Source organism: Symphalangus syndactylus, chromosome 12 (assembly GCF_028878055.3).
Source record: "Symphalangus syndactylus isolate Jambi chromosome 12, NHGRI_mSymSyn1-v2.1_pri, whole genome shotgun sequence".
NCBI lineage: Eukaryota > Metazoa > Chordata > Mammalia > Primates > Hylobatidae > Symphalangus > Symphalangus syndactylus.
The window spans coordinates 46,934,373-46,961,072 of record NC_072441.2 but is presented as its reverse complement, the minus strand read 5'-3'; the positions used below and the strand labels follow the sequence as shown (position 1 = coordinate 46,961,072).

The following is a 26,700-nucleotide window of genomic DNA, read 5'->3' as shown; positions in this document are numbered from 1 at the left end:
TCAATTGTTTTATGTTGTTGTTCCTGTCTTCTATATCTTATTATTTCTCAAGATACTTTTTCTATAAGTTATTGAGAAAGGGGTATTGAAATATCTAACTTTAATTCTGGATTTGTCTATTTTTCCTTGCAGTTCTATTAGCTTTTATATCATGTATTTTGAAGATCTGTTATTAGTTACTTACACACTTAGGATTGGTGTCTTCTGGATCACTTGACCTCTTTGCCCTTATGAAATTACCCTCTTTATCTCTGGTGATACTTGTCCTGGAAAAAACTTTGGTGTTAATATAGTCACTTCACCTTTATTTATTTATTTTATTTTTGGAGTTTTTGTTTCTGTTTTTGAGGTGGAGTCTTGCTCTGTCACCCAGGCTGGAGTGCAGTGGCATGATCTCAGCTCACTGCAACCTCCACTTCATGGGTTCAGCTGATTCTTCTGCCTCAGCCTCCTGAGTAGCTGGGATTACAGGCATACACCACCATGGCCAGCTAAGTTTTTGTATTTTTAGTAGAGATAGGGTTTCACCATGTTGGCCAGGCTGGTCTCGAACTCTTGACCTCAAGTGATCTGCCTGCCTCGACCTCCTAAGATGTTGGGACTACAGGTGTGAGCTACCATGCTCAGCCCCACCTTTATTTTGATCAGTGTTAGCATATCATATTTTTCAATCCTTTTAATCTATTTCTGTCTTGTACTTCTTGTAGGTAGTATTGTTTCTTGTAGGTGTCAGATAGCTGAGTCTTATTTTTTGATACAACCTGATGATCTCTTTTAATGAAGATGGTTATGCCATTTACATTTAATATGATTATTGATTTGGTTGTCTTTAATCTACCATTTGCTATTTGTTTTCTATTTGTCCCAGTTATTCCTTGCTCCCTTTTCCCTCTTTTTGTGTCTTCTTTTGGAAAAATTATTTTTTGTGATTCCATTTTATTTTCTTTTTGGGTTTATTCACTATAACTTTTTGTCGTGTTATTTTAATAGTTACTTTAGGGCTTATAATATAGAACATGAACTTATCACAGTCTACTTTCAGGTGATATTTCACTCCTATACCTGAGATAAGATGTAAGAGCCTTAAAATAGCCTTAAAATAGTATGCTTCTGGCGCATGGTGGCTCACGCCTGTAATCCCAGCACTTTGGGGGGCTGAGGCGGGTGGATCACAAGGTCAGGGGATTCAGACCATCCTGGCCAACATGGTGAAACCCCATCTCTACTAAAAATAACAAAATTAGCTGGGCATGGTGGCGCACATAGTCCTAGCTACTCGGGAGGCTGAGGGAGAGGAATCACTTGAACCCAGGAGGTGGAGATTGCAGTGAGCTGAGATTGCACCACTTTACTCCAGCCTGGCGACAGAGCGAGACTCCATCTCAAAACAAAACAAAAAACAAAAACAGTATACTTCCATTTCCCTCCTCACAGTCCCTATGCTATTATTGGAATAGATTTACTTTACATAGATTATAAACCCCACAACACACTATATACTATAGTTTCTAATACAGTATTCAAGAGGTTTGAAAACATTTTTTGAGAATTTTTGTTTCCCCTTGTCTCCCTCTCCTCTATCTTTTGTTTTGTAGGGACTTCAACTGGAAGTATATTATGTCACTTGAAGACTTCCTGCAGCTGGTTGATGCTCTGCTCACTTTTTTTTCTATAATTTTTTATTTGTTTCATTTTGATAGTTTCTAGTTTTGTATTCATGTTCATTAATCTTTCCTCTACGATATATAATCTCCTGTTCATCTCATCCAATTTATTTTTCATCACAAATATTGTTGTTTTAATCTCCCAAAGTTGTATTTCTTTTTTATGTTTTCCGTCTCTACTCAACATGTTCAGTGTTTCTTCTAGCTTCTTGAACATATGGAATACATTGTAATAATTTAGTGGCCTTGACTACTAATTTGATCATCTATGTCTTTTCTGGTTGGTTTAGATTGCTTTTTATCATTATTGGGTCATATTTTCCTGCTTCTTTCCATTCCTGGTAATTTTGTAAGAGATGGGGTCTTGCTATGTTGCCCAGGCTGGAGTGCAGTGCCTATTCATAGGTGTGATCATAGCACACTACGGCTTTGAACTCCTAGGCTCAAGTGATCCTCCTGCCTCAGCTTTCTGAAGAGCTGGGACTACAGCTGTGTACCACCATTCCCAGCCCTGATAACTTTTGATTAAACACATTCTGAATTTTACATTGTTAGATAAATAGTTTATTCCTATAAATATACTTGAGCTTTTGTTCTTGGGCATGGTTGTTTGGAAACAGTTTTATCCTTTCAGGTTTTGCTTTAAATGACTCTAAACTAGTACCCAAGAGGCATTTAGTCTAGGGTTTATCTCCCCATTATTGAGGCAACATTCTTGAGAATTCTACCTGATATCCTGAAAATGATGAGATTTTCTCACTCCTAGTCATGGAAACAAATCTATTCTCAGAGCTTTCTGAGCTCTGAGGATTGTTCCAGTTATTCAAGTGGTTCTTTCCCTTGCCTTGTGTAGTTTCCTCACATATAGTCACTGATGATTTTGCATCTGAATTTTTGAGGGAGATCCTTTAATTTCCAGAGTTCTCTGTGTAGCTCTCTCCTCTCTATTACTGTGCCCTGTGAATTCCAGCCTTCTTAGCCTCCCCAGATTCCTAGCTCTGTCTCTTCAACTCAAGGTCACAGCCTAGAAACTTACTCCAGGTAATAAGCTGGGGGAAATAAAGGGCTCACCCTTCTCTCAGAAATCACTGTCTTTTGTTGCTTCATGTCCAATATTTTAAAACTGTTGATTTGTAGCTTTTGTCAGGCTTTTTAATTTAGGCAGTCTGTATGCACTGATGACCCTCATATTTAATAGCAATCTGCTTTTTGTTGTTGTTGAGATGGGGTCTTGTTCTGTTGCCCAGCTTGAAGTGCAGTAGAGTGATCATGGTTCACTGCAGCCTTGAACTCTCAGGCTCAAGAGATTCTCCTATCTCAGCCTCCTGAGTAGCTGAGACCACAGCCACACATCACCATGTGCAGCTAATTTCTTAAATTTTTTGTAGAGATGGGGTCTCACTATGTTGTTCTTGCCAGTCTTGAACTGCTGGGCTCAAGCAATCCTCCTGCCTCAGCCTCCCAAAGTCTTGGGATTACAGGTGTGAGCCATCATTCCCAGCCTACAATACGTATTTTATTTATTTATATATATATATATAAATATAAATTTATGTATATATATATATATATATATACACACACGGTCTCACTCTGTTGCCCAGGCTGGAGTGCAGTGGTGTGATCTCTGCTCACTGCAACCTCTGCCTCCTGGGCTCAAGCATCAAGCAATCCTCCCACCTCGGCCTCCTGAATAGCTAGGACTATAGCACACACCACCATGCCTGGTTGATTTGTTTGTTTTGGTAGAGACAGAGTTTTGCCATGTTGCCCAGGTTAGTCTCAAACTTCTGGGCTCAAGCAGTCCTCCCACCTTGGCCTCCCAAATTGCTGGAATTACAGGCATGAGCCACCACGTGTGACTCTACAGTATTCTTTAAATGTCATGTCAAGTCAGTTTGATATTAGTCATAACTTCTATATCCTTGCTGATTTTTTTTGGTCTTATTGTTTTAATTACTGAAAACTGGAGGTTAAACTATCCCACTATGTGGATCTTTCTATTTGTCCCTTTAGTCCGGTTAGATTTCAATTCATTTGTCTGAAGTCTGTTATTTGGTGTATACACATTTAGGAGTATGTCTTCCTATTAAACGGATCCTTTTACCATTACGAAACATCTTCTTTTAATCTCTGGCAAAACTCATAGTCAGATATTAATATACGTTTTTTATGCTTGTTTCCCTGGTTATCTTTGTCCATACTTTTAACTTTCATTATATTGTTGATATGGTTTGCTTCTGTGTCCCACCCAAATCTCATATTGAATTGTGATCCCAAGTGTTGGAGGTGGAGCCTGGTGGAAGGTGATTGGATCATGGGGCTTGTAGCCCCTTTGTTTTTGGCCAATTTTTCCCTTTTGGAATGGCAGCATTTACACAATGTCTGTACCCCCATTGTATCTTTGAAGTAGCTAACTTGTTTTTTATTTTACAAGATCATAGGTGGAAGGAACTTGCCTTGTCTCAGATGAGGCTTTGGACTATGGATTTTTGAGTTAATGCTGAAATGAGTTAAGACTTAGGGGGCTGCTGAGAATGGATGATTGAACTTTTGTGTGAGAAGGACATGAGATGTGGGAGGGGACATGGTTGGAATATTGTTTGGCTTTGTGTCTCTACCCAAATCTCATGTTGAATTGTGAACCTGAGTATTGGAGGTGGGGCTTGGTGGAAGGTAATTGGATCATGGAAGTGGTTTTTAATGGTTTACTACTATCCCCCTAGTGCTGCCTCATGATAGAGTTCTCACAAGATCTGGTTAACAGTGTGTAGTCACTTCCCCCTTTGCTCTCTCTTCCTTCTTCTCCTGCCATGTAAGACATGTTGGCTTCCCATTCACCTTCCACCATGATTTTGTTTCCCAAGGCTTCCTGAGCCATGCCTCCTGTATAGCCTGTGGAACTGTGAGTCAATTAAACCTTTTTTCTTTATAAATTACCCAGTCTCACATAGTTCTTTATAGCAGTGTGAGAACACACTAATACAGTTGTCCTTTTAAAAGTGTGTCTCACTCTTTCTCATGGCAAATCTGCCTTCTTTTGGATCACTGTTCCCCTACATGAGGATTTTTCTCTCTCTGTTTTTAAGATATTTCTGTGTTTGGTTTACAGAATTTTCACTATTATATGACTAAGCAGGATTGTTTTTTTTTTTTTAATCCTGCTTAGGGCTTGCTGAGCTTAGAAAATCTATAGGTTATCATCTTTTCACCACATTTGTGATATTTTCAGCCATAACTATAAGAACCTTTTTTCCTGCCCCATTTTCCCTTTCTTCTCTTAATACTGTCTTACTGGTCTTAGATGCTCTTTTTATATTTATTCAATCATATTTCTCTTTGTTCTTCAGAGTGGAAATTTACTATTTATCTGCTTTCAAGTCAAGTGACTTTTCTGTCATCTCCAATCTGCTGTTAAGCCAATATTGAGAGGTTTAAATGTTCAGCTACTATACCTTTTGGTTCTAGAATTTCCATTTGGTTCTTTTACCTCTAAACATCCATTCTCAGTTTTCTTTTCTGCCTGCCTGTAAAATATTGGGACTCCCTAAGTTTCTACCTTGTACCACTCATTGATTTGTATTTGTCTAAGATTCCTCCTCATCTATTCACTAATTATGGCCATCTTTTCCTTTAAATCCTCAAAAATATGAATCATGAGGGTGGGTCTTTCCCATGCTGTTCTTGTGACAGTCAATAAGTCTAATGAGATCTGAGGTTTTATAAAGGGGCGTTCCCCCACATATGCTCTCTCTTACCTGCTGCCATGCAAAACTTGACTTTGCTCCTCCTTTGCCTTCTGCTATGATTGATTGTGAGGCCTCCCCAGCCATGTGGAACTGTGAGTCTATTAAACCTCTTTTCTGGCCAGGCGCAGTGGCTCAAGCCTGTAATTCTGACACTTTGGGAGGCTGAGGTGGGTGGATCACCTGAGGTCAGGAGTTCAAGACCAGCCAGGCCAACATGGCGAAACCCCGTCTCTACTAAAAAATACAAAATATTAGCCAGGCATGGTGGTGGGCACTTGTAATCCCAGCTAGTCAGGAGGCTGAGGCAGGAGAATCGCTTGAACCTGGAAGGCGGAGGTTGCAGTGAGCCAAGATGGTGCCACTGTACTCCAGTCTGGGTGACAAAAGCAAACTCCATCTCAAAACCAAAAAACCTCTTTTCTCTATAAATTACCCAGTCTGAGGTATGTCTTTTTTTTTTTTGAGTCTCGCTCTGTTGCCCAGACTAGAGTGCAGTGGCGCGATCTTGGCTCACTGCAAGCTCCGCCTCCTGGGTTCATGCGATTCTCCTCCCTCAGCCTCCCAAGTAGCTGGGACTACACGTGCCCGCCACCACACCCAGCTAATTTTTTTGTATTTTTAGTAGAGACAGGGTTTCATCATGTTAGCCAGGATGGTCTCGATCTCCTGACCTCATGATCTGCCTGCCTCGGCCTCCCAAAGTGCAGGGATTACAGGCATAAGCCACCATGCCCAGCCAGTCTGGGGTATGTCTTTATTGGCAGCATGAGAACAGACTAATACAACTGCCTAGAATAGTCACTGATAAACAGTAAACTGACTCAATGAAAGTCAGCCATTATTAGTATAATTATAAACCTATGGCAGAATGACTTACAAATTTATACTAATTTTAAAAATTAAGTAATACTAGAAAAATTAGCAAATAATAGTCTGATTAAGAACTGACATTCCTCGCCTCTTTTCCTTTCTCCACCATCATGGTGCGTGCTTGACTCTGCTTCTTGCCATGTCTTCTCACAAGACTTTCAGAATTAAGCGATTTCTGGCCAAGAAACAAAAGCAAAATTGTCCCATTCCCCAGTGGATTCAGATGAAAACTGGTAATAAAATCAGGATTTTATTAATACAATAAAACCAAAAGGAGACAATGGAGAAGAACCAAGCTGGGTCTATAAGGAATTGCACATGAGATGGCACACATATTTATGCTGTCTGAAGGTCAAAATCATGTTACCATATCAGGCTGAAAATGTCACCACTATCGGGAGAGTTTAACATGTTTTGTTGGGGATATATTTTTTCTCTCTGTGTCTGTTATGAACGCGTTGGTTGGCTGGGTTCAGTAATAAATATGTGAGGACTTTCATTAAAAAAAAAAAATTAACATTCCTCAATGTACTTATGCATTTTAACAATGATTTTTATATAAAAAGCAAAGGAAAGCTGCAAGTGTAAGCCAAAAAACAATAAAATAATAAATTTTCTTTAAAAATATAATTAAATTTTAGAAGGGCTTTCTTTTAAAATATTGAAATATAAAATTTATTCAAAAGCAAAATAACAGCTTCTATGAAGTATGAGCTACATATAATAAGTAAACAGCACAGTACCAAAAATTCCATTTTTTCAACACATCAGTATCTTCTTTTAATTACACATTTTCTCCCTAGAATAATGCAAAATAATAGATTAATATTTGAAATATTCCTAAACTGATTTAGCATTAAAAGTCTACCATAATAACAGGAGTATAATTTAAAGCGAGAGTGAGAAATATTTAGTCTACTGAAAAATATGAATCATAAAAAGTCAATAATGAACCACATGAATATAAAATGCAGGCTGGGCGCAGTGGCTCACTGCCTGTAATCCCAGCACTTTGGGAAGCTGAGGTGGGTGGATCACCTGAGGTCAGGAGTTCGAGCCCAGCCTGGCCAACATGGTGAAACCCTGTCTCTACTAAAACATACAAAAATTAGCTGGGTGTGGTGGCGAGCATCTGTAATCCCAGCTAGTCAGGAGGCTAAGGCAGGAGAATCACTTGAACCTTGGAGGGGGAGGTTGCAGTGAGCCGAGATCGCACCACTGCACTCCAGCCTGGGAGACAAGAGCGTACCTCCATCTCAAAAAAAATAAAATAAAATAAATAAAATAAAAAATAAAAGCAAATAATTCTGGCTTGATGAGGTGGGTGTGAATATGAGGTTAAACTAATTTTAAAACTCAAAAAAAAGGAACATAAAAATAACATATTTAGGCATCAGTGTCACATTATAGTTTGAGAGCACAATAAACAAGGATGAATAGCTACACGAAAAAAGTCAATGAAAAAGTAAGATTAAAAGAAGAAAAAAGAGCAGAAAAAGACAAAAGAGAATTATTTGCATATAAAAGCAGTTTAACATAAAGTAGAAAAACAGAGGAAAAAGGCCCAGGGGATTTAAAAAAATATGGGCCAAATTTTCTTGTCATACCTTCATCTTTACTGAGGGTGTGAATTTGAAAATATTATCATGTCTCTAGGTATTACCTGTACTCCTGGTTTAACATTTTTTTCATCTGTTTTCCCTATAGCTAATTTCCTAATTTCTTATTTTTCATCTTACTGCATGATATATGTACCATATCTTGAAAACGACTTACAAATAAGAGAAATAGAAGTTATTATTTATAATTAATTTATAACTTCTTATAAATTCCTAATAAACGGTGAATTAGCTAATTAATCAGTATTCACAACACTTCCACTGCTCTAATCCAAAACAGGATTAGAATAGGAGTTAATATGAAGTCTCTGAACTTGCTGATATTGTGTTCTAATTTGTGTACAGGTGTAATTTTTTGAGTTCTGAAGCTTTTGTTAGTCTGAAAGCAGAATACTGCTGTGTTAAGAGGCTTTACTCTCAATGGAAGTGCCAACGTACTTAACCATTAGGAAAATAGTATTTGGGCTGCAACACAAGAAAGGGAGCTAACACTTATTAAACACTTCTCATATATCGATTTCCACATTCTTTTCATTGTACCAGTGGACTTTAAAACCGCACTTTCTGAAGCAGAGCTGGATTTAGGCCAGCTGATAACCCTCTGCACAGCCCAACAATGGTGCCTCCTGGCCCTACCACTGCTTTAAAAAATTGCTTAAGAGCCCTTTAGACGAATCAGCTGGTGTGTCAAATGCTATCCAGACCCAGCTAGCTGGTTTTGAAACTCACACCATGGGTAAAGAAACAAATATGATACCTGATGACACTTTCAAATCAAACTTTTAAACTTTTGTCACTCATACCACAGAAAATGATTTTTTAACAGTGCAGATTAAATTTGAACATGGCAGATAAAGACAGTTACTAAAAATTCTACTAAAGTCAAGTGTGGCAGTGAACGAATTAAGAGGATGATAGCTAGGGCAAACAACTCTGTGGCATTCCCCTTAGTCCCCTATGCTCCTGTTTATTTTCCCTAATGATTAATCCAAGGCTGCTCTGGAGCTTTTGCATGAGCAGCCATGAGTAGATTTTAGTAACTGGGTAAAGGTTAGACATATCCTACCCCCAATCAGATAAACTACCTTTGAATCTATTTGACATACTAGATTTATTTTATTTAAATAATAATTTCTTTGGTTTAAAAGAGTTTTAAAATCCTGCTTTAAAATAGGAGACCAATGCAATGTCATACTTAAGTGGCAGGTGAAATAAGCTGAGGACCTGAACTAGACTACAGATCATGGCTCTACATCCCAATTTAAAATGTCTCTTTCAGGCCAGGTGCGGTGGCTCACGCCTGTCATCTCAGCACTTTGGGAGGCCAAGGTGGGTAGATCACTTGGGGCCAGGAGTTTGAGACCAGCTTGGCCAACATGGTGAAACCCCATCTCTACTAAAAAATGCAAAAATTACCCGGGCATGGTGACACACGCCTGTAATCCCAGCTACTTAGGTGGCTGAGGTATGAGAATTGCTTGAACCCAGGAAGCGGAGGTTGCAGTGAGCTGAGATCGTGCCACTACACTCCAGCCTGGGTGACAGTGCGAGACTCAAAAAAATAAAAATACATCTCTTTCATTAAATTTTACAGAGTATTATATATTTATTCATGCAACATACATGTAAATGACTATGAGGTGGTCACTACCACAGGTAATGCAACTGAGGCTCATGCGCTATAAGAGTTCCATGTGAGCTTAAAGTTATGAGTATTGACTGTGGTCAATGCATTTAAAACTCAGTAGAGTATCATTGACAATCAAGAAAACTATGTTTGTACAGAATATAACTTTGATAGCATTGTAAGAATCCAATCTTTTAAGTTTAACAATAGGCTACAACGTTTGTTTGTTTTGTTTAGAGATGGGTTCTTGCTCCGTTGCCTAGGCTACAGTGCATGATAATAGCTCACTGCAGCCTCGAACTGAGCTCAAGCAATCCTCCCACCTCAGCTTCCAAGTAGCTAGGACTACAGATGTGCGCCACCATGCCCAGCTAATTTTTCTGTAGAGATTGGGTCTTGCTATGTTGCCCAGGCTGGCCTTGAAATCCTAGTCTCAAGTAATCCTCCTGCTTGGCCTCCCAAAGTGTTGGGATTAAAGGTGTGAGGCACCTTGCCCGGCCAGTATTTTGAATATTTTAATCTGGCATTGATCTTCAGTGATAATTGAATAGGTGAAATGACTTGAAAAACTCAAATATATATTGCAAAAACCTACAGAGTAAGAAATTATTCTATCAGTTATGTAGTAACTTTTAACTCCTACTATTTATTTATTTATTTATTTAGAGATGGAGTCTCGCTCTGTCACCCAGGTTGGAGTGCAGTGGCACAATCTCAGCTCACTGCAACCTTTGCCTCCCAGGTTCAAGCAATTCTCTGCCTCAGCCTCCTGAGCAGCTGGGATTACAGGTGCGCACCACCACGCCCAGCTAATTTTTGTGTTTTTAGTAGAGATGGGGTTTTGCCCTCTTGGCCAGGCTGGTCTTGAACTCCTGACCTCGTGATCCACCCGCCTCAGCCTCCCAAAGTGCTGGGATTACAGGCGTGAGCCACTGCACCTGGCTAACTCCTACTCTTAATCCTTAATTGGCTAAGCAACTGCAAGACCAAACTATGTAATTAGACAGTACTGAAGAAAATACCAATACAATTATGCAAATATTATATATAGTGGTTAAGAGCAGGGACTCAGTTTCCTCATAAGGATAATAATAGTACCCACCACAGTAGAACTATTAGGTACTATTATTTGGTACTATTCAGATAATAGTACCTATCAGGGGGTTGTTATAAGGATTAAATGAGTTAATTTATGTAAAGGATTTGCTTGACGTACAGTAAAGGCTATGTATTGTTATGATCACAATCTGTCACTGTACTTATCAAATTTATCCTGCATAAATTAGGTGCTATTTTTACCAAAAAGAGAGTCCTGCATATCTATGACTGCAAGGGTCACTGGAGTAGAGCAGAGGTTCTTATAGGGTACAGTACCATCCTCTACAGAACATTCTAGAAATTTGTGATGGTACTTTTTGTTTGTCACTGTGATAGGGGAGACAGGGACATGCTGCTGCTGATATACAACAGGCAGGGACAAATGATGCCAGATATCCTGTATCTTGCACGGTTGTTCCACATGACAGAACTATCTGGCTGGCAATTCTACTAGACTTTGCTAGTCTGTTTATGCTTTCCTACTCTCCAAAGTAAGTAACCATTTCACATACCTTCCCTGTTCTTAAATATCCAATATCTTACTGTGTCTTAGCTAAAAACCCTGCTTCTTATTTCACTAAGAAAATAAAAGCAATCAACAAAGAAATTTCTCTCCCACTACCAAACCTTCCATTCCATGTGTTTCTGTGCTCCCATATTCTGCCTTCCTTCCTACTACAGTGGATGAACTGCCCCTTCTTTTATCCAAGACCAACTCCTCTACTCCATTTCCTAAGCCTACCTTAAGGATTTTACTCCTTCTACTCTCTGTCTTGAATTGCTGTTTCCCTGTCTACTGGATCATTCCTATCAATATCCAACAGCTGTTTTCTCTCTTATGTTAAAAAGCAAAACAAAAAACTCTCCCTTGACATCACATCTCCCTCATTTCTCTGCTTTACTCTTTATCCAAAGAGTTGTCTATTCTTGGTGTTTCTATTTCCTCTCTTTCTGTTCTATGCTAAACCCACTCTACATCAGGCTTTCATTCCCACTGTTACTCTAAAGCCAGTCTTATGAGGGTCATAAAAGCCTCAACATTACCAAATATGATAGTCAATTATCAATCTTCACTTTACTTAGCAACACTGGACACAATTGATCTCACCCTCCTTGAAATACATTGTGGAATATTATACTCTCCTAATTTCTCTTCTATTTCACTGATTACTTCTCAGTTACCTTTACTGAATCTTTAACTTCTTGGGTGCTAAAAGTAATAGGCTAAAAGTGAAATTTTGGCCAGCACAGCCTGATGAAATCTAGCATTTAAAACTACAGTTGTGTTTACTGTATATAATTTATTTAGCCACTTGATTCATTCATAAATATTCATTCAGCATCTACTATATACCAGGCACTAGAAATATAGAAATAAGCGAAATGACCATACCCTGTCCACACAGAGTTTACATTTTCAGTGGGGAGACAATCAATAAACAAGTAGACAGACATATACTTAAGCCAGCAAAAATAAGTATTATGAAGAAAAACTCACTCAACAATTTTTCTTTGTCTTGGATCTATTAAAAAAAAGTTTTTTTAACGGTTCAGGCCACCAAAGCTATCTTGATGTGTTTGAAAATGATGTTAGGCATTTTTTAAAAAGCTGACATTATCTAAAGGAGATTATTTCCATTTGCAAACTACAGATTAAATCCTATATTGTGGAACATAAGGAATACGAGGAGCAGAAAAGTGAGAAAGTAATTAGTTCAAAATAAGAAGAGGACCAGAAAAATATTAAATCATAAAAGTCATGAGAAGAGAAAAGATCAAAAGGGGGAATGGACAGTTAAATCTACAAAAGCTGAAGAAAAAGAGGATACTAAATTTGTTTATTATACAAGGAGTTTTTTTGTGACTTTCAAGAAAACAGTAAATTTAATATTCAAGAGACAAATACAGTAAAGTGGGAAGGGTAGTAAGGAGGTAGCAACAATGGAGAAATAGAATAAAAATTTTTTTTGAGATGAGGTCTCGCCATGTTGCCCATACTTGTCTCAAACTCCTGGGCTCAAATAATCCTCCTGCCTCAGCCTCCTGGGTAGCTGGGATTGCAGGCATGTGCCACTGCACCCAGCTTAGAGTGGGTATGAATTTAAGATGTCTGGAAATGAAAGGAAGAGGGAAATAAAGAAGCCTAAAGATACAGATTAAATCAGAAAGCAGAGAAGCAAAACAGGCAAGCATATTAAAGGCTTGAAAGTACATGTTCAAGAGGTTCTCTCTAAAAAAGAAGAGGGATATATCTTTCTTTTAAAGAGAAAAGGGACAAAAGAAGGAAAGATGAACATAAATATTTTAGGGTGAAAAATTATAAGGATGAGGGCAGTTGGCTTTATTCATGCTTTTAAATAATGGCTAATTAGTAAATCAACTTTCCAAAGATCAGTGATAGCCAGCAATAACTTATTTTTACATACAGAGCCCAAGTGAACAGTAAATTATGACGAAGTTATGAGAACATTCACCTCAGAACCTACTTTCTCTGGATTCCTCTCACTGCATATTTCTTCTTACCATTTTTCTTTTTTTCAGTTTTTTTATTTTTTTATTTTTAAGCACTTTCATGTCTATCCTCCTATTTTTCGTTCTACTTCCTGTTCGTCTCCCTCTGCCTCTCTCTTTCCCCCTGTTATCTCACACCATGACCTAGAGAAAATGTCTTTTGGTATTGATTTTACTTAATGCATAAAATGTAAAATCTTCCTTTTTCAAATATTAGCAGTTTTTCATTTAAATATATGAATTTTCTTCCAAGTAATAAAATGATATTCTTTGGAAACAAATTATTACAGCTTACAGTGTATAAAATACATACCTGATTTAAACCAGCATCTGTTTGCGTAGAAGGTTTTTCTAATAGTCTTACTTCTTTGTTTATGTATCTTAGCATCCCACTAAGCGTGCTAAAGTCATTATTCTCAGAACTATCATCTTCTAGGTTATACGTGAGAGGTTTAAATGAGTCTGGCTGGGTGTAAGTCAGATTCTTATGGCTTTCTTCTAATGTTGAAGGCTGTTCTAATTGCATTTTCTTTAAGTCCTGTAGTAATTCTTCAGAAAGATCTTCATCACCATGAGTTTTGAAAGTAAGATCACTGGCACTAATAGAGCAACGTAATTTTGTACACGTGGAAAAAGATGTGTGAAAACGTTTAGCAAATTTTGGATCTTGGACGTCAGGCATAATTTCTGTTGGAGATGTAAATGGGGCTGGCAGAAACTTGATGTCTTCTGCCTTTTCATGTCCAGAAATTTTGGCCTGTAATCTGGTTAATTCTGATTCCTGCAGAAAAATTGGTACATAGTAGGTGCTCAATACACTTTTGTTAAATGAATGAACTCCTTAGAAAATCATAGACTTTCAGAAAGTCAACCTTTGTCCCAGTATAGGAATTCTGTTTATAATTCTTGAGAGTTTTCCAAGCTCTGTTTAAAACCTTTACTTAAGATAGGTTCACTTTGGGAAAATTACACAAGTTCATTTGAAATACGCTTATTCTATGAAATTCCATTAAAACTAGATTTTCCTTATATATATGTATTTTTGGTGTTAATGATAATATCAATTTCTATTCAAGATTGAAATCTCACACCTAAAAATTTATCTGCAAAGGTGTAGAGGTACGCTATCTTTTGTTAATCTAACACATATAGACACAAAAAGACCCCTTTCAGAATTTCCAGTAGGGAATAAATAGATAAGCTATTCTGCTTTTTGTGTTCTCATTACAAGAAAGCTTTAGTATATTAGAAATTTTTCAAAAACTTAAAGAAGTGATAAATTTTTAATAAATCAATCTTTGTTAAATAAACTTTTCATTTCGATTTTTTTCATGTCCTTCATTTGGGTCCTCTGATTGAACTTTGGGATCCTAGGAATGAGACTACATACACTAAAAAACCAAAAAGCCTAAAAAAAGAGATGATATTTTAATTTCAAAAGCTTAATAATGTAAGTATAGTAGTCTCCTCTTCAAATACATTTGCCTTTTCTTAAAGGTATCCATAAGATATATATTTCTAAATCCTGTCAGTTTTAATCTGATAGTTTCTATTCTTAAAGTAGCTTTCAAAAATACTGTGTTCATAACTAAAACTGTCATAACCACAGAATGCATTACAAAATAAAAGTTTAACACGTATATTTCGGTTCTTTCCTTTTTTTTTTACTACTTCATCTAAAATTGATTTATATGATTTTTAAAAATACTTTAAGTTCTAGGGTACATGTGCTCAACGTGCAGGTTTGTTACATATGTATAAATGTGTCATGTTTGTGTGCTGCACCCATTAACTCGTCATTTACATTACGGATTTCTCTTAATGCTCTCGCTCCCCCCTTCCCCCACCCCACGACAGGCCCCGGTGTGTGATGTTCCCCACCCTGTGTCCAAGTGTTCTCATTGTTCAATTCCCACCTATGAGTGAGAACATGTGGTGTTTGGTTTTTTGTCCTTGCGATAGTTTGCTCAGAATGATGGTTTCCAGCTACATCCATGTCCCTACAAAGGACATAAACTCATCCTTTTTGATGGCTGCATAGTATTCCATGGTGTATATGTGCCACATTTTCTTAATCTAGTCTCTCATTGATGGACATTTGGGTTGGTTCCAAGTCTTTGCTATTGTGAATAGTGCCGTGATAAACATACGTGTGCATGTGTCTTTATAGCAGCATGATTTATAATCCTTTGGGTATATACCCAGTAATGGGATGGCTGGGTCAAATGGTATTTCTAGTTCTAGATCCTTGAGGAATCGCCACACTATCTTCCATAATGGTTGAACTAGTTTACACTCCCACCAACAGTGTAAAAGTGTTCCTATTTCTCCACATCCTCTCCAGCACCTGTTGTTGCCTGACTTTTTAATGATCGCCATTCTAACTGGTGTGAGATGGTATCTCATTGTGGTTTTGATTTGCATTTCTCTGATGACCAGTAATGATGAACATTTTTTCACATGTCTGTTGGCTGCATAAATGTCTTCTTTTTTTTTTTTGAGATGAAGCCTCTGTTGCCTAGGCTGGAGTGCAGTGGCGCAATCTCGGCTCACTGCAAGCTTTGCCTCCCGTGTTCACGCCATTCTCCTGCCTCAGCCTCTCCAAGTAGCTGGGACTACAGGCGCCCGCCACCACGCTCGGCTAATTTTTTTGTATTTTTAGTAGAGACGGGGTTTCACTGTGGTCTCGATCTCCTGACCTTGTGATCCGCCCGCCTCGGCCTCCCAAAGTGCTGGGATTACAAGTGTGAGCCACCGCACCCGGCCATAAATGTCTTCTTTTGAGAAGTGTCTGTTCATATCCTTCACCCACTTTTTGATGGGGTTGTTTTTTTCTTGTAAATTTGTTTAAGTTCTTTGTAGATTCTGGGTATTAGCCCTCTGTCAGATGAGTAGATTGCAAAAATTTTCTCCCATTCTGTAGGTTGCCTGCACTCTGATGGTAGTTTCTTTTGCTGTGCAGAAGCTCTTTAATTAGATCTCATTTGTCTGTTTTGGTTTTTGTTGCCACTGCTTTTGGTGTTTTAGTCATGAAGTCCTTGCCCATGCCTATGTCCTGAATGGTATTGCCTAGGTTTTCTTCTAGGGTTTTGATGGTTTTAGGTCTAACATTTAAGTCTTTAATCCATCTTGAATTAATTTTTGTATAAGGTGTAAGGAAGGGATCCAGTTTCAACTTTCTACATATGGCTAGCCAGTTTTTCCAGCACCATTTATTAAATAGGGAATCCTTTCCCCATTTCTTGTTTTTGTCAGGTTTGTCAAAGATCAGATGGTTGTAGATGTGTGGTGTTATTTCTGAGGGATCTGTTCTGTTCCATTGGTCTATATCTCTGTTTTGGTACCAGTACCATGCTGTTTTGGTTACTGTAGCCTTGTAGCATAGTTTGAAGTCAGGTAGCGTGATGCCTCCAGCTTTTTTCTTTTGGCTTAGGATTGTCTTGGCTGTGTGGGCTCTTTTTTGGTTCCATATGAACTTTAGGTAGTTTTTTCCAATTCTGTGAAGAATGTCATTGGCAGCTTGATGGAGATGGCATTGAATCTATAAATTACCTTGGACAGTATGGCCATTTTCATTATATTGATTCTTTCTATCCATGAGCATGGAATGTTCTTCCATTTGTTTGTGTCCTCTTTTATTTCATTGAGCAGTGGTTTGTAGTTCTCCCTGGAAATCCTTCACATCCCTTGTAAGTTGGATTCCTAGGTATTTAATTTTCTTGAAGCAATTGTGAATGGGAGTTCACTCATGATTTGGCTCTCTGTTGGTCGGTTATTGGTGTGTAGGAATGCTTGTGATTTTTGCACATTGATTTTGTATCCTGAGACTTTGCCGAAGTTATCAGCTTAAGGAGATTTGGGGCTGAGATGATGGGGTTTTCTAAATATATAATCATGTCATCTGCAAAGAGGGACAATTTGACTTCCTCTTTTCCTAATGGAATACCCTTTCTTTCTCCTGCCTGATTGCCCTGGCCAGAACTTCCAACACTATGTTGAATAGGAGTGGTGAGAGAGGGCACCCCTGTCTTGTGCCAGTTTTCAAAGGGAATGCTTCCAGTTTTTGCCCATTCAGTATGATATTGGCTGTGGGTTTGTCATAAATAGCTCTTATTATTTTTAGATACATCCCATCAATACCTAGTTTGAGAGTTTTTAGCATGAAGGGCTGTTGAATTTTGTTGAAAGCCTGTTCTACATCTATTGAGATAATCATGTGGTTTTTGTCTTTGGTTCGGTTTATGTGATGGATTACATTTATTGATTTGAGTATGTTGAACCAGCCATGCATCCCGGGGATGAAGCCAACTTAATTGTGGTGGATAAGCTTTTTGATGTGCTGCTGGATTCAGTTTGCCAGTATTTTATTGAGGATTTTCGCATCAACGTTCATCAGGGATATTGATCTAAAATTCTCTTTTTTTGTTGTATCTGCCAAGCTTTGGTATCAGGATGATGCTGGCCTCAGAAAATGAGTTAGGGAGGATTCCCTCTTTTTCTATTGATTGGAATAGTTTCAGAAGGAATGGTACCAGCTCCTCTTTGTACCTCTGGTAGAATTCAGCTATGAATCTGTCTGGTCCTGGACTTTTTTTGGTTGGTAGGCTATTAATTACTGCCTCAATTTCAGAACCTGTTATTGGTCTACTCAGGGATTCAACTTCTTCCTGGTTTAGTCTTGGGAGGGTGTGTGTGTCGAGGAATTTATCCATTTCTTCTAGGTTTTCTAGTTTATTTGTGTAGAGGTGTTTATAGCATTCTCTGATGGTAGTTTGTATTTCTATGGGATCAGTGGTGATATCCCCTTTAGCATTTTTTATTGCGTCTATTTGATTCTTCTCTCTTTTCTTCTTTATTAGTCTTGCTAGTGGTCTATCAATTTTGTTGATCTTTTCTAAAAACCAGCTCCTGGATTCATTGATTTTTTGAAGGGTTTTTTGTGTCTCTATCTCCTTTAGTTCTGCTCTGATCTTGCTTATTTCTTGCCTTCTGCGAGCTTTTGAATTTGTTTGCTCTTGCTTCTCTAGTTCTTTTAATTGTGATGTTAGGGTGTTGATTTTAGATCTTTCCTGCTTTCTCTTGTGGGCATTTAGTGCTATAAATTTCCCTCCACACACTGCTTTAAATGTGTCCCAGAGATTCTGGTATGTTGTGTCTTTGTTCTCATTGGTTTCAAAGAACATCTTCATTTCTGCCTTTATTTCGTTATGTACCCAGTAGTCATTCAGGAGCAGGTTGTTCAGTTTCCATGTAGGTGTGCGGTTTTGAGTGAGTTTCTTAATCCTGAGTTCTAATTTGATTTCGCTGTTGTCTGAGAGACAGTTTGTGGTGATTTCTATTCTTTTACGTTTGCTGAAGAGTGCTTTATTTCCAACTATGTGGTCAATTTTGGAATAAGTGCAATTTGTTGCTGAGAAGAATGTATATTCTGTTGATTTGGGGTGGAGAGTTCTGTTGATGTCTATTAGGTCTGCTTGGTGTAGAGCTGAGTTCAAGTCCTGGATATCCTTGTTAATTTTCTGTCTCATTGATCTGTCTAATGTTGACAGTGGGGTGTTAAAGTCTCCCATTATTATTGTGTGGGAGTCTAAGTCTCTTTGTAAGTCTCTAAGGACTTGACTTATGAATCTGGGTGCTCCTGTATTGGATGCATATATATTTAGGATAGTTAGCTCTTCGTGTTGAATTGATCCCTTTACCATTATGTAATGGCCTTCTTTGTCTCTTTTGATCTTTGTTGGTTTAAAGTCTGTTTTATCAGAGACTAGGATTGCAACCCTTGCTTTTTTTTTGTTTTCCATTTGCTTGGTAGATCTTCCTCCATCCCTTTATTTTGGGCCTATGTGTGTCTCTGCATGTGAGACGGGTCTCCTGAATACCGCACACTGATGGGTTTGGAATCTTTATCCAATTTGCCAGTCTGTGTCTTTTAATTGGGGCATTTAGCCCATTTCCATTTAAGGTTAATATTGTTATGTGTGAATTTGATCCTATCATTATGATGTTAGCTGGTTATTTTGCTCGTTAGTTGATGCACTTTCTTCCTAGCATTGATGTTCTTTACAATTTGGCATGTTTTTGCAGTGGCTGGTACCAGTTGTTCCTTTCCATGTTTAGTGCTTCCTTTAGAACTCCCTTCCTTTAGGAGTTCTTGTAAGACATGCCTAGTGGTGACAGAATCTCTCAGGATTTGCTTGTCTGCAAAGGATTTTATTTCTCCTTCACTTATGAAGCTTAGTTTGGCTGGATATGAAATTCTGAGTTGAAAATTCTTTTCTTTATGAATGTTGAATATTGGCCCCCACTCTCTTCTGGCTTGTAGAGTTTCTGCCAAGAGATCCGCTGTTAGTCTGATGGGCTTCCCTTTATGGGTAACCCAGCCTTTCTCTCTGGCTGCCCTTAACATTTTTTCCTTCATTTCAACATTGGTAAATCTGACAATTATGTGTCTTGGGGTTGCCCTTCTCGAGGAGTATCTTTGTGTTGTTCTCTGTATTTCCTGAATTTGAATGTTGGCCTGCCTTGCTAGCTTGGGGAAGTTCTCCTGGATAATATCCTGAAGAGTGTTTTCCAACTTGGTTCCATTCTCCCCATCACTTTCAGGTACACCAATCAGATGTAGATTTGGTCTTTTCACATAGACCCATATTTCTTGCAGGCTTTGTTTGTTTCTTTTTACTCTTTTTTCTCTAAACTTCTCTTCTCACCTTATTTCATTCATTTGATCTTCAATCACTGATACCCTTTCTTCCAGTTGATCAATTCAGCTACTGAAGCTTGTGCATGTGTCACACAGTTCTCATGCCATGGTTTTCAGCTCCATCAGGTCATTTAAGGTCTTCTCTACACTGTTTATTCTAGTTAGCCATTCATCTAATCTTTTTTCAAGGTTTTTAGATTCCTTGCAATGGGTTCAAACATCCTCCTTTAGCTTGGAGAAGTTTGTTATTACCGACCTTCTGAAGCCTATATCTGTCAATTCATCAAAGTCATTCCCTGTTCAGCTTTGTTCCATTGCTGGTGAGGGGCTGCAATCCTTTGGAGGAGAAGAGGCACTCTGGTTTTTAGAATTTCAGCTTTTCTTCTCTGGTTTCTCCCCATCTTTGTGGTTTTATCTAACTTCAGTTTTTGATGATGGTGACCTACAGATGGGGTTTTGGTGTGGATGTCCTTTCTGTTGATGTTGATACTATTCCTTTCTGTTTGTTAGTTTTCCTTCTAACAGTCAGGTCCCTCAGCTGCAGGTCTGTTGGAGTTTTCTGCAGGTCCACTCCAGACCCTGTTTGCCTGGGTATCACCAGCGGAGGTTGCAGAATAGCAAATATTGCTGCCTGATCCTTCTTCTGGAAGCTTCATCTCAGAGGGGCACCCAGCTGTATGAAGTGTCAGTCGGCCCCTACTAGCAGGGGTTTCCCAGTTAGGCTACACAGGGGTCAGGGACCCACTTGAAGAGGCAGTCTGTCCGTTCTCAGAGCTCAAACTCCATGCTGGGAGAACCACTGCTCTCTTCAGAGCTGTCAAGACAGGGATATTTAAGTCTGCAGAAGTTTCTGCTGCCTTTTGTTCAGCTATGCCCTGCCCCCAGAGGAGTCTAGAGAGGCAGGCAGGCCTCGTTGAGCTGCGGTGGGCTCCACCCAGTTCGAGCTTCCCAGCCGCTTTACCTACTCAAGCCTCAGCAATGGCAGATGCCCCTCCCCCAGCCCAGGCTGCCACCTTGCAGTTCGATCTCAGACTGATGCTCTAGCAGTGAGCAAGGCTCTGTGGGCGTGGGACCCAAGCCAGGCGCAGGATATAATCTCCTGATGTGCCACTTGTAAGATGGTTGGAAAAGCGCAGTATTAGGGCAGGAGTGTCCCGATTTTCCAGGTACCGTCTGTCACGGCTTCCCTTGGCTAGGAAAGGGAAATCCTCCAACCCCTTGTGCTTTCTGGGTGAGGTGATGCCCCGCCCTGCTTTGGCTCACCCTACGTGGGCTGCACCCACTGTCCAGCCAGTCCCAGTGAGATGAACCAGGTACCTCAGTTGGAAATGCAGAAATCACCCGTCTTCAGCGTTGACCACGCTGGGAGCTGCAGACTGGAGCTGTTCCTATTCGGCCATCTTGGAACCCATCCCCAATTTATATGATTTTTAAGTGGCTAGAGTGCCAATTTTTTGTTGTAAATCCTATATTCACATTCTTAAAATCATAATTAACAAAACAGTTGTAGAGTTGGCACAGAATAGGACTGTACACAGCTGCAGTCTTTTTCTTTTTCCTCTTCTGCATTATCTAGCCATAATTGATATGTGCTCTCATATAAATAGGATTTTATTTAACTTACAGTTAAACACATAACTTTTATAATTAAATATAGTACACTGAATACATTAAATTAACTCAACTTTTTCTTAAGACTCAAAGAAGGTCACTGTTGTGAACGTAATTGTAGTGAGCCATAATATAATAATGCCTTCATGGCTCTCAAAAAATTGTCTTTGCCCTTGTTGACCTGAAGTGATCTGCCCACCTCGGCCTCCTGAAGTGCTGGGAATACAGGAGTGAGCCACCACGCCCAGCCTACTTTAAGATTTTGAACAAACTTTGCTGATTTTGAAAAATGCTTCTACTTTTTTTTAGGTACATCAAGTATAAAACCCTCTAAACATTATGATTAGATGAGTTTATATTTGAGCATTTATAAATTATATCTTCTATGGTAATAAGATGTACATCATCTTAATAATTTCTTAAATTCAACATCTTCTAAATAAAATGCTTTTTATTCAAACAGGCCAATATTTGGTCATATAGTCCTCTATAAACTACAAAGACAAGTAAATAAGTCAGACATTTACATTTTCATAGATATGCTTTATTACTTTTAAATGTTTACTTACTTTAGTAGGTAATGCTTCATTTGCAGCTTCAATTACTTCATTCTTATGTTGGACTTGATGCAAATTGCTTACAGTATCCTGAGCTTCTTCTAATTCCAGTTTTGCCTTCTCTAACTGTTCATTTAGTTGCTGAACAGCAGTCTTTTGAGAGTCAGCAGAAATCTTCCACTTTGCATGGTTCTCTTGATGTGAAATCATCTATATAGCCCCAGAATTGGAAAAGAAAAAAAATAAAAAAATAGAATGAAACTGGATTCAACAACAGTCTAATCCTTTCTACTTTTATTTACTTTTTCTTTAAAAAAAGTAAATTCTGTTTATAGTTACAAACATCTGATTTCTCAACGAATACTAGAGGAAAAAGGGAGAAAAGGAATCCATAATCTTCAATTTACTTAAGAACTTAATTAACCAAATGCAATGGACTCTATTTGGGTACTGATTTGAACAAATAAACTATAAAGACATTTTTGAGACAATTGGGGAAATGTGAACAATTATTGGATATTTGATGATATTAAGGAGTCACTGTCAGTTTTTAGGTGTGATAATGGTATTGTGGTTCTGTTCCAAAAAATAGCCCTTATTTTTTAGAGCTATGTTATGGTTTGGTTCCATATCCCCACCCAGGCTTCATCTTGAATTGTAATTCCCATATGTTGAAGGAGCAACCTGGTGGGAGGTAATTGGGTCATGGGGATGGTTTCACCCATGCTGTTCTCATGATAGTGAGTTCTCATGAGAGCTGATCATTTAAAAGTGTGACACTTCCCCTCTTGCCCTCTGTCTCCCACCACCATGTAAGACATGACTTGCTTCCCCTTCTGCCATAATTGTAAGAATTGTAATTTTCCTGAGGCCTCCCCAGCCATGTGGAACTGTGAGTCAATTCAACCTCTTCTCTTTATAAATTACCCTGCAATTGTCACCGTTCTCCAGACCCCAGAATGGTAGATCCAGCGACAGCCCTTGCACCTTCACCTGGAAAAGCCTCAGGCACTCACACCAGCCCTAAGACTGTGTAATTTATAAGGAAAAGAGGTTTAATTGACTCAGTTTTTATAGCAGTGTGAAAATGGACTAATAACAGAAAACTGGTATCAGAATAGTGGGGTACTACTATAAAGATAACCTGAAAATGTGGAAGTGACTTTGGAACTGGGTCATGGGCAGAGGTTAGAACAGTTTGGAGGAATCAGAAGACAGGAAGATGTGAGAAAGTTTGGAACTTCCTACAGACTTGTCAAATGGTTTTGACCAAAATGCTGATAGTGATATGGACAATGAAATGCAAGCTCAGGTAGTCTCAGATGGAGATGAGAAACTTACTGGAAACTAGAGTATCTTGCTATGTTTTAGCAAAGAGACCAGTGGCATTTTGCCCCCACCCTAGAGATCTGTGGAACTTTGAAGCTCAGAGAGATGATTTAGGGTCTCTGAGAGAAGAAATTTTTAAGGATTCAAGAGGTGATCTGGCTTTTGTGAAAGTGTACAGTCATATGCATTCACAAAGAGATTATCTGAAATTGGAACTTATGTTTAAAAGGGAAGCAGAGCATAAAAGTTAAAAAAAATTTGCAGCTTCGCCATGTGCAGCTTCGCCATAAAACCCATTTTATGGGGAGAAATTCAAGCTGGCTGCAGAAATTTTCTTAAGTAATGAGGAGCTAAATATTGCCAAGACAATGGGGAAATTGACAGACAGCTTTGCCATAAAACCCATTTTATGGGGAGAAATTCAAGCTGGCTGCAGAAATTTTCTTAAGTAATGAGGAACTAAATATTGCCAAGACAATGGAGAAAATGTCTCCAGGCCATTTTCAAGGAAAGCCCCTCCAGATATTCAAGGAAGCCCCTCCTGATCTTCAAGGAAGCCCCTCCCATCACAGGCCTGGATATCTAGGAGGAAAAAATGGTTTTGTGGGCCAGGCTCAGAGCCCCACTGCTCTGTGCAGCCTCAAGACGGGGTGACCTGTATTGCAGTTGCTTCAGCTCCACCCATGGCTAAAAGGGGTCAAGGTACAGCTCAGACCATTGCTTCACAGGGTTCAAGCCCCACACCTTGCCTGGCAGCTTCCATGTGGTATTAAGTCTGCAGGTGCACAGAAGACAAGAGTTGAGCTTTGGGAGGCTCTGCCTAGATTTCAGAGGATGTGTGGAAATGCCTGGAAGTCCAAGCAGAAGTCTGCTGTGGAGGTGGAGCCCTTATGGAGAACCTCTACTAAGGCAGTACAGAGGAGAAATGTGAGGTTGGAGCCCCCACACAGAGTCCATTCTGGGGTCCGGATCTACCATTCTCCAGACCCCAGAATGGTAGATCCACCAACAGCTTGCACCATGCACCTGGAAAAGCCCCAGGCACTCAATGCCAGCCCATCAAAACAGCCACAGGGGCTGTACCCTGCAGAGCCACAGGGGTGGAGCTGCCCAAAACTTTGGGAGTCCACGCCTTGCATCAGCATACCTTGGATGTGAGACATGGACTCAAAGGAGATTATTTTGGAGCTTTAACATTTAATGACTGCTCCACTGGGTTTCAGATTTGCATGGGCCTTGCAGCCTCTTTGTTTTGGCCAATTTTTCCCATGTGGAAGGAGAGCATTTACCCAATGCCTGTACCCACATTGTATCTTGGAAGTAACTAACTTGTTTTTTATTTTATAGGCTCATAGATGGAAGGCTTGTCTCAGATAAGACTTTGGACTTGGACTTTTGGGTTAATGCTGGAATGAGTTAAGACTTTGGGGTTCTGTTGGGAAGGCATGATTGTGTTTTGAAATGTGAGAAGGACATGAGATCTGGGAGGGGCCAGGGTTGGAATGATATGGCTTGGCTCTGTGTCCCCACCCAAATCTCATCTCGAATTGCAATCCTCACGTGTGGAGGAAGGTACCTGGTGGGAGCTGATTGGATCATGGGGGTGGTTCCCCCAAGCTGTTCTCATGCTAGTAAATTCATTCTCATGAGATCTGATGGATTACAAGTGTGGCATTTCCACACACTCTCTCTCTCCTGCTGTCATGTAAGACATGCCTTGCTTTCCCTTAACCTTCTGCCATGATTGTAAGTTTCCCGAGGTGTCCCCAGCCATGTGAAACTGTGAGTTAATTAAACCTCTTTTCTTTATAAATTATCCAATCTCAGGTATTTCTTTATAGCAGTGTGAAAATGGACTAATGGAAAATGGACTAATACAAGATACTTATTGAATATAGAATAATTATGTCTACATAATTATTTACAGATGAAATAATTATGTCTACATAATTATTTACAGATGAAATAATTATGTCTACATAATTATTTACAGGTGAAATAATTATGTCTACATAATTATTTACAGATGAAATAATTATGTCTAAAATTTGCTTCAAATAATATGTGAATATGGGGGATGGATTGGGAATGGGTTTAACATTTATGTTAAACTCCATTCAAGGGAATTTGGTAACATTTTTGTGGGTGATTGGTGGGGCTTGTGGGGACCATGTCTTGCTTAGATTGGTGGGGCTTGTGGGGACCATGTCTTGCTTAAATACGTTTAGAATCATATCTCTTTGAAAGCATTGTGCTTTCAAAGGTTAAAGGTATGTTGACACACTTCCGAGAATGCTTAGGACTGTCTGGGTTTTATGCCTGGTACCCTCATGTAATTACTATAGCATTCCTTTTCATTCTCAAAAGTATTCTCTTTTAGATAAAGAAAATGGTCAATGTATTTATGGATGAAATAAATTGGCTATGCATTGATAATTATTAATGTTCAAAAATAAATATGAGAGGATGTATACTATTTATACTATTCTATTTTTAAATATATTTAAATTTTTCATAATTAAAGGTTAAAACAATCTCATTCTCCTCCAAAAAGTCAGGAGTTTTGCATAATTATTAAGTGATTTTCTGACAATTTGGAAACCTATATATTAAAAAATACTGTTGATCTTGAACTAGAAATACCATTTGACCCAGCCATCCCATTACTGGGTATATACCCAAAGGATTATAAATCATTCTACTATAAAGACACACACGTATGTTTATTGCGGCACTATTCACAATAACAAAGACTTGGAACCAACCCAAATGTCCATCAATAATAGACTGGATAAAGAAAATGTGGCACATATACACCATGGAATACTATGCAGCCATAAAAAAGGATGAGTTCATGTCCTTTGCAGGGACATGGATGAAGCTGGAAACCATCATTCTCAGCAAACTATCACAAGAACAGAAAACCAAACACTGCATGTTCTCACTCATAAGTGGGAGTTAAACAATGAGAACACATAGACCTAGGGAGGGGAACATCACACACCGGGGCCTGTTGGGTGGTGGGGGATTAGGAGAGGGATAATGTTAGGAGAAATACCTAATGTAGGTGACAGGTTGATGGGTACAGCAAACCACCATGGCATGTGTATACCTATGTAACAAAACTGCATGTTCTGCACGTGTACCCCAGAACTTGAAGTATAAAAAAAAAAGAAAGAAAAAATACTTTTAAAATATAATTTAAAAAACTGCTAAAAATTATTGATCGTATTTTCTAGCTCTCTATTACTTTAATACCATATCCTCTCATTTTTATATTCAAACAACATATATATTTTAAAAGTAAATTTGTCAACTTCCAAATAGGTAAAAATATATACTTCAATATTATAGACAAAATATTA

General features: G+C 38.7%; 1 protein-coding gene and 1 pseudogene across 33 annotated transcripts in view; one reads left to right on the top strand and one right to left on the bottom strand.

Annotated features, from left to right (window-relative positions):
* Positions 1-6,363: 6,363 nt before the first annotated feature.
* Positions 6,364-6,796, top strand: LOC134734105 (large ribosomal subunit protein eL39-like; annotated as a pseudogene).
* CCDC18 (coiled-coil domain containing 18) overlaps positions 6,515-26,700 on the bottom strand; it is a 109,025-nt gene continuing 88,839 nt past the window's right edge. For all 33 annotated transcript variants that reach the window (XM_063625394.1, XM_063625415.1, XM_063625410.1 and 30 more), the window contains 3 exons: positions 22,019-22,216; positions 13,452-13,919; positions 6,515-7,082 (listed from right to left, as the gene is read on the bottom strand). In XM_063625394.1, the coding sequence (XP_063481464.1) occupies positions 7,068-7,082; positions 13,452-13,919; positions 22,019-22,216 (681 nt within the window). In that variant the 3' untranslated portion in view covers positions 6,515-7,067. The remainder of the gene's footprint in view (positions 7,083-13,451; positions 13,920-22,018; positions 22,217-26,700) is intronic.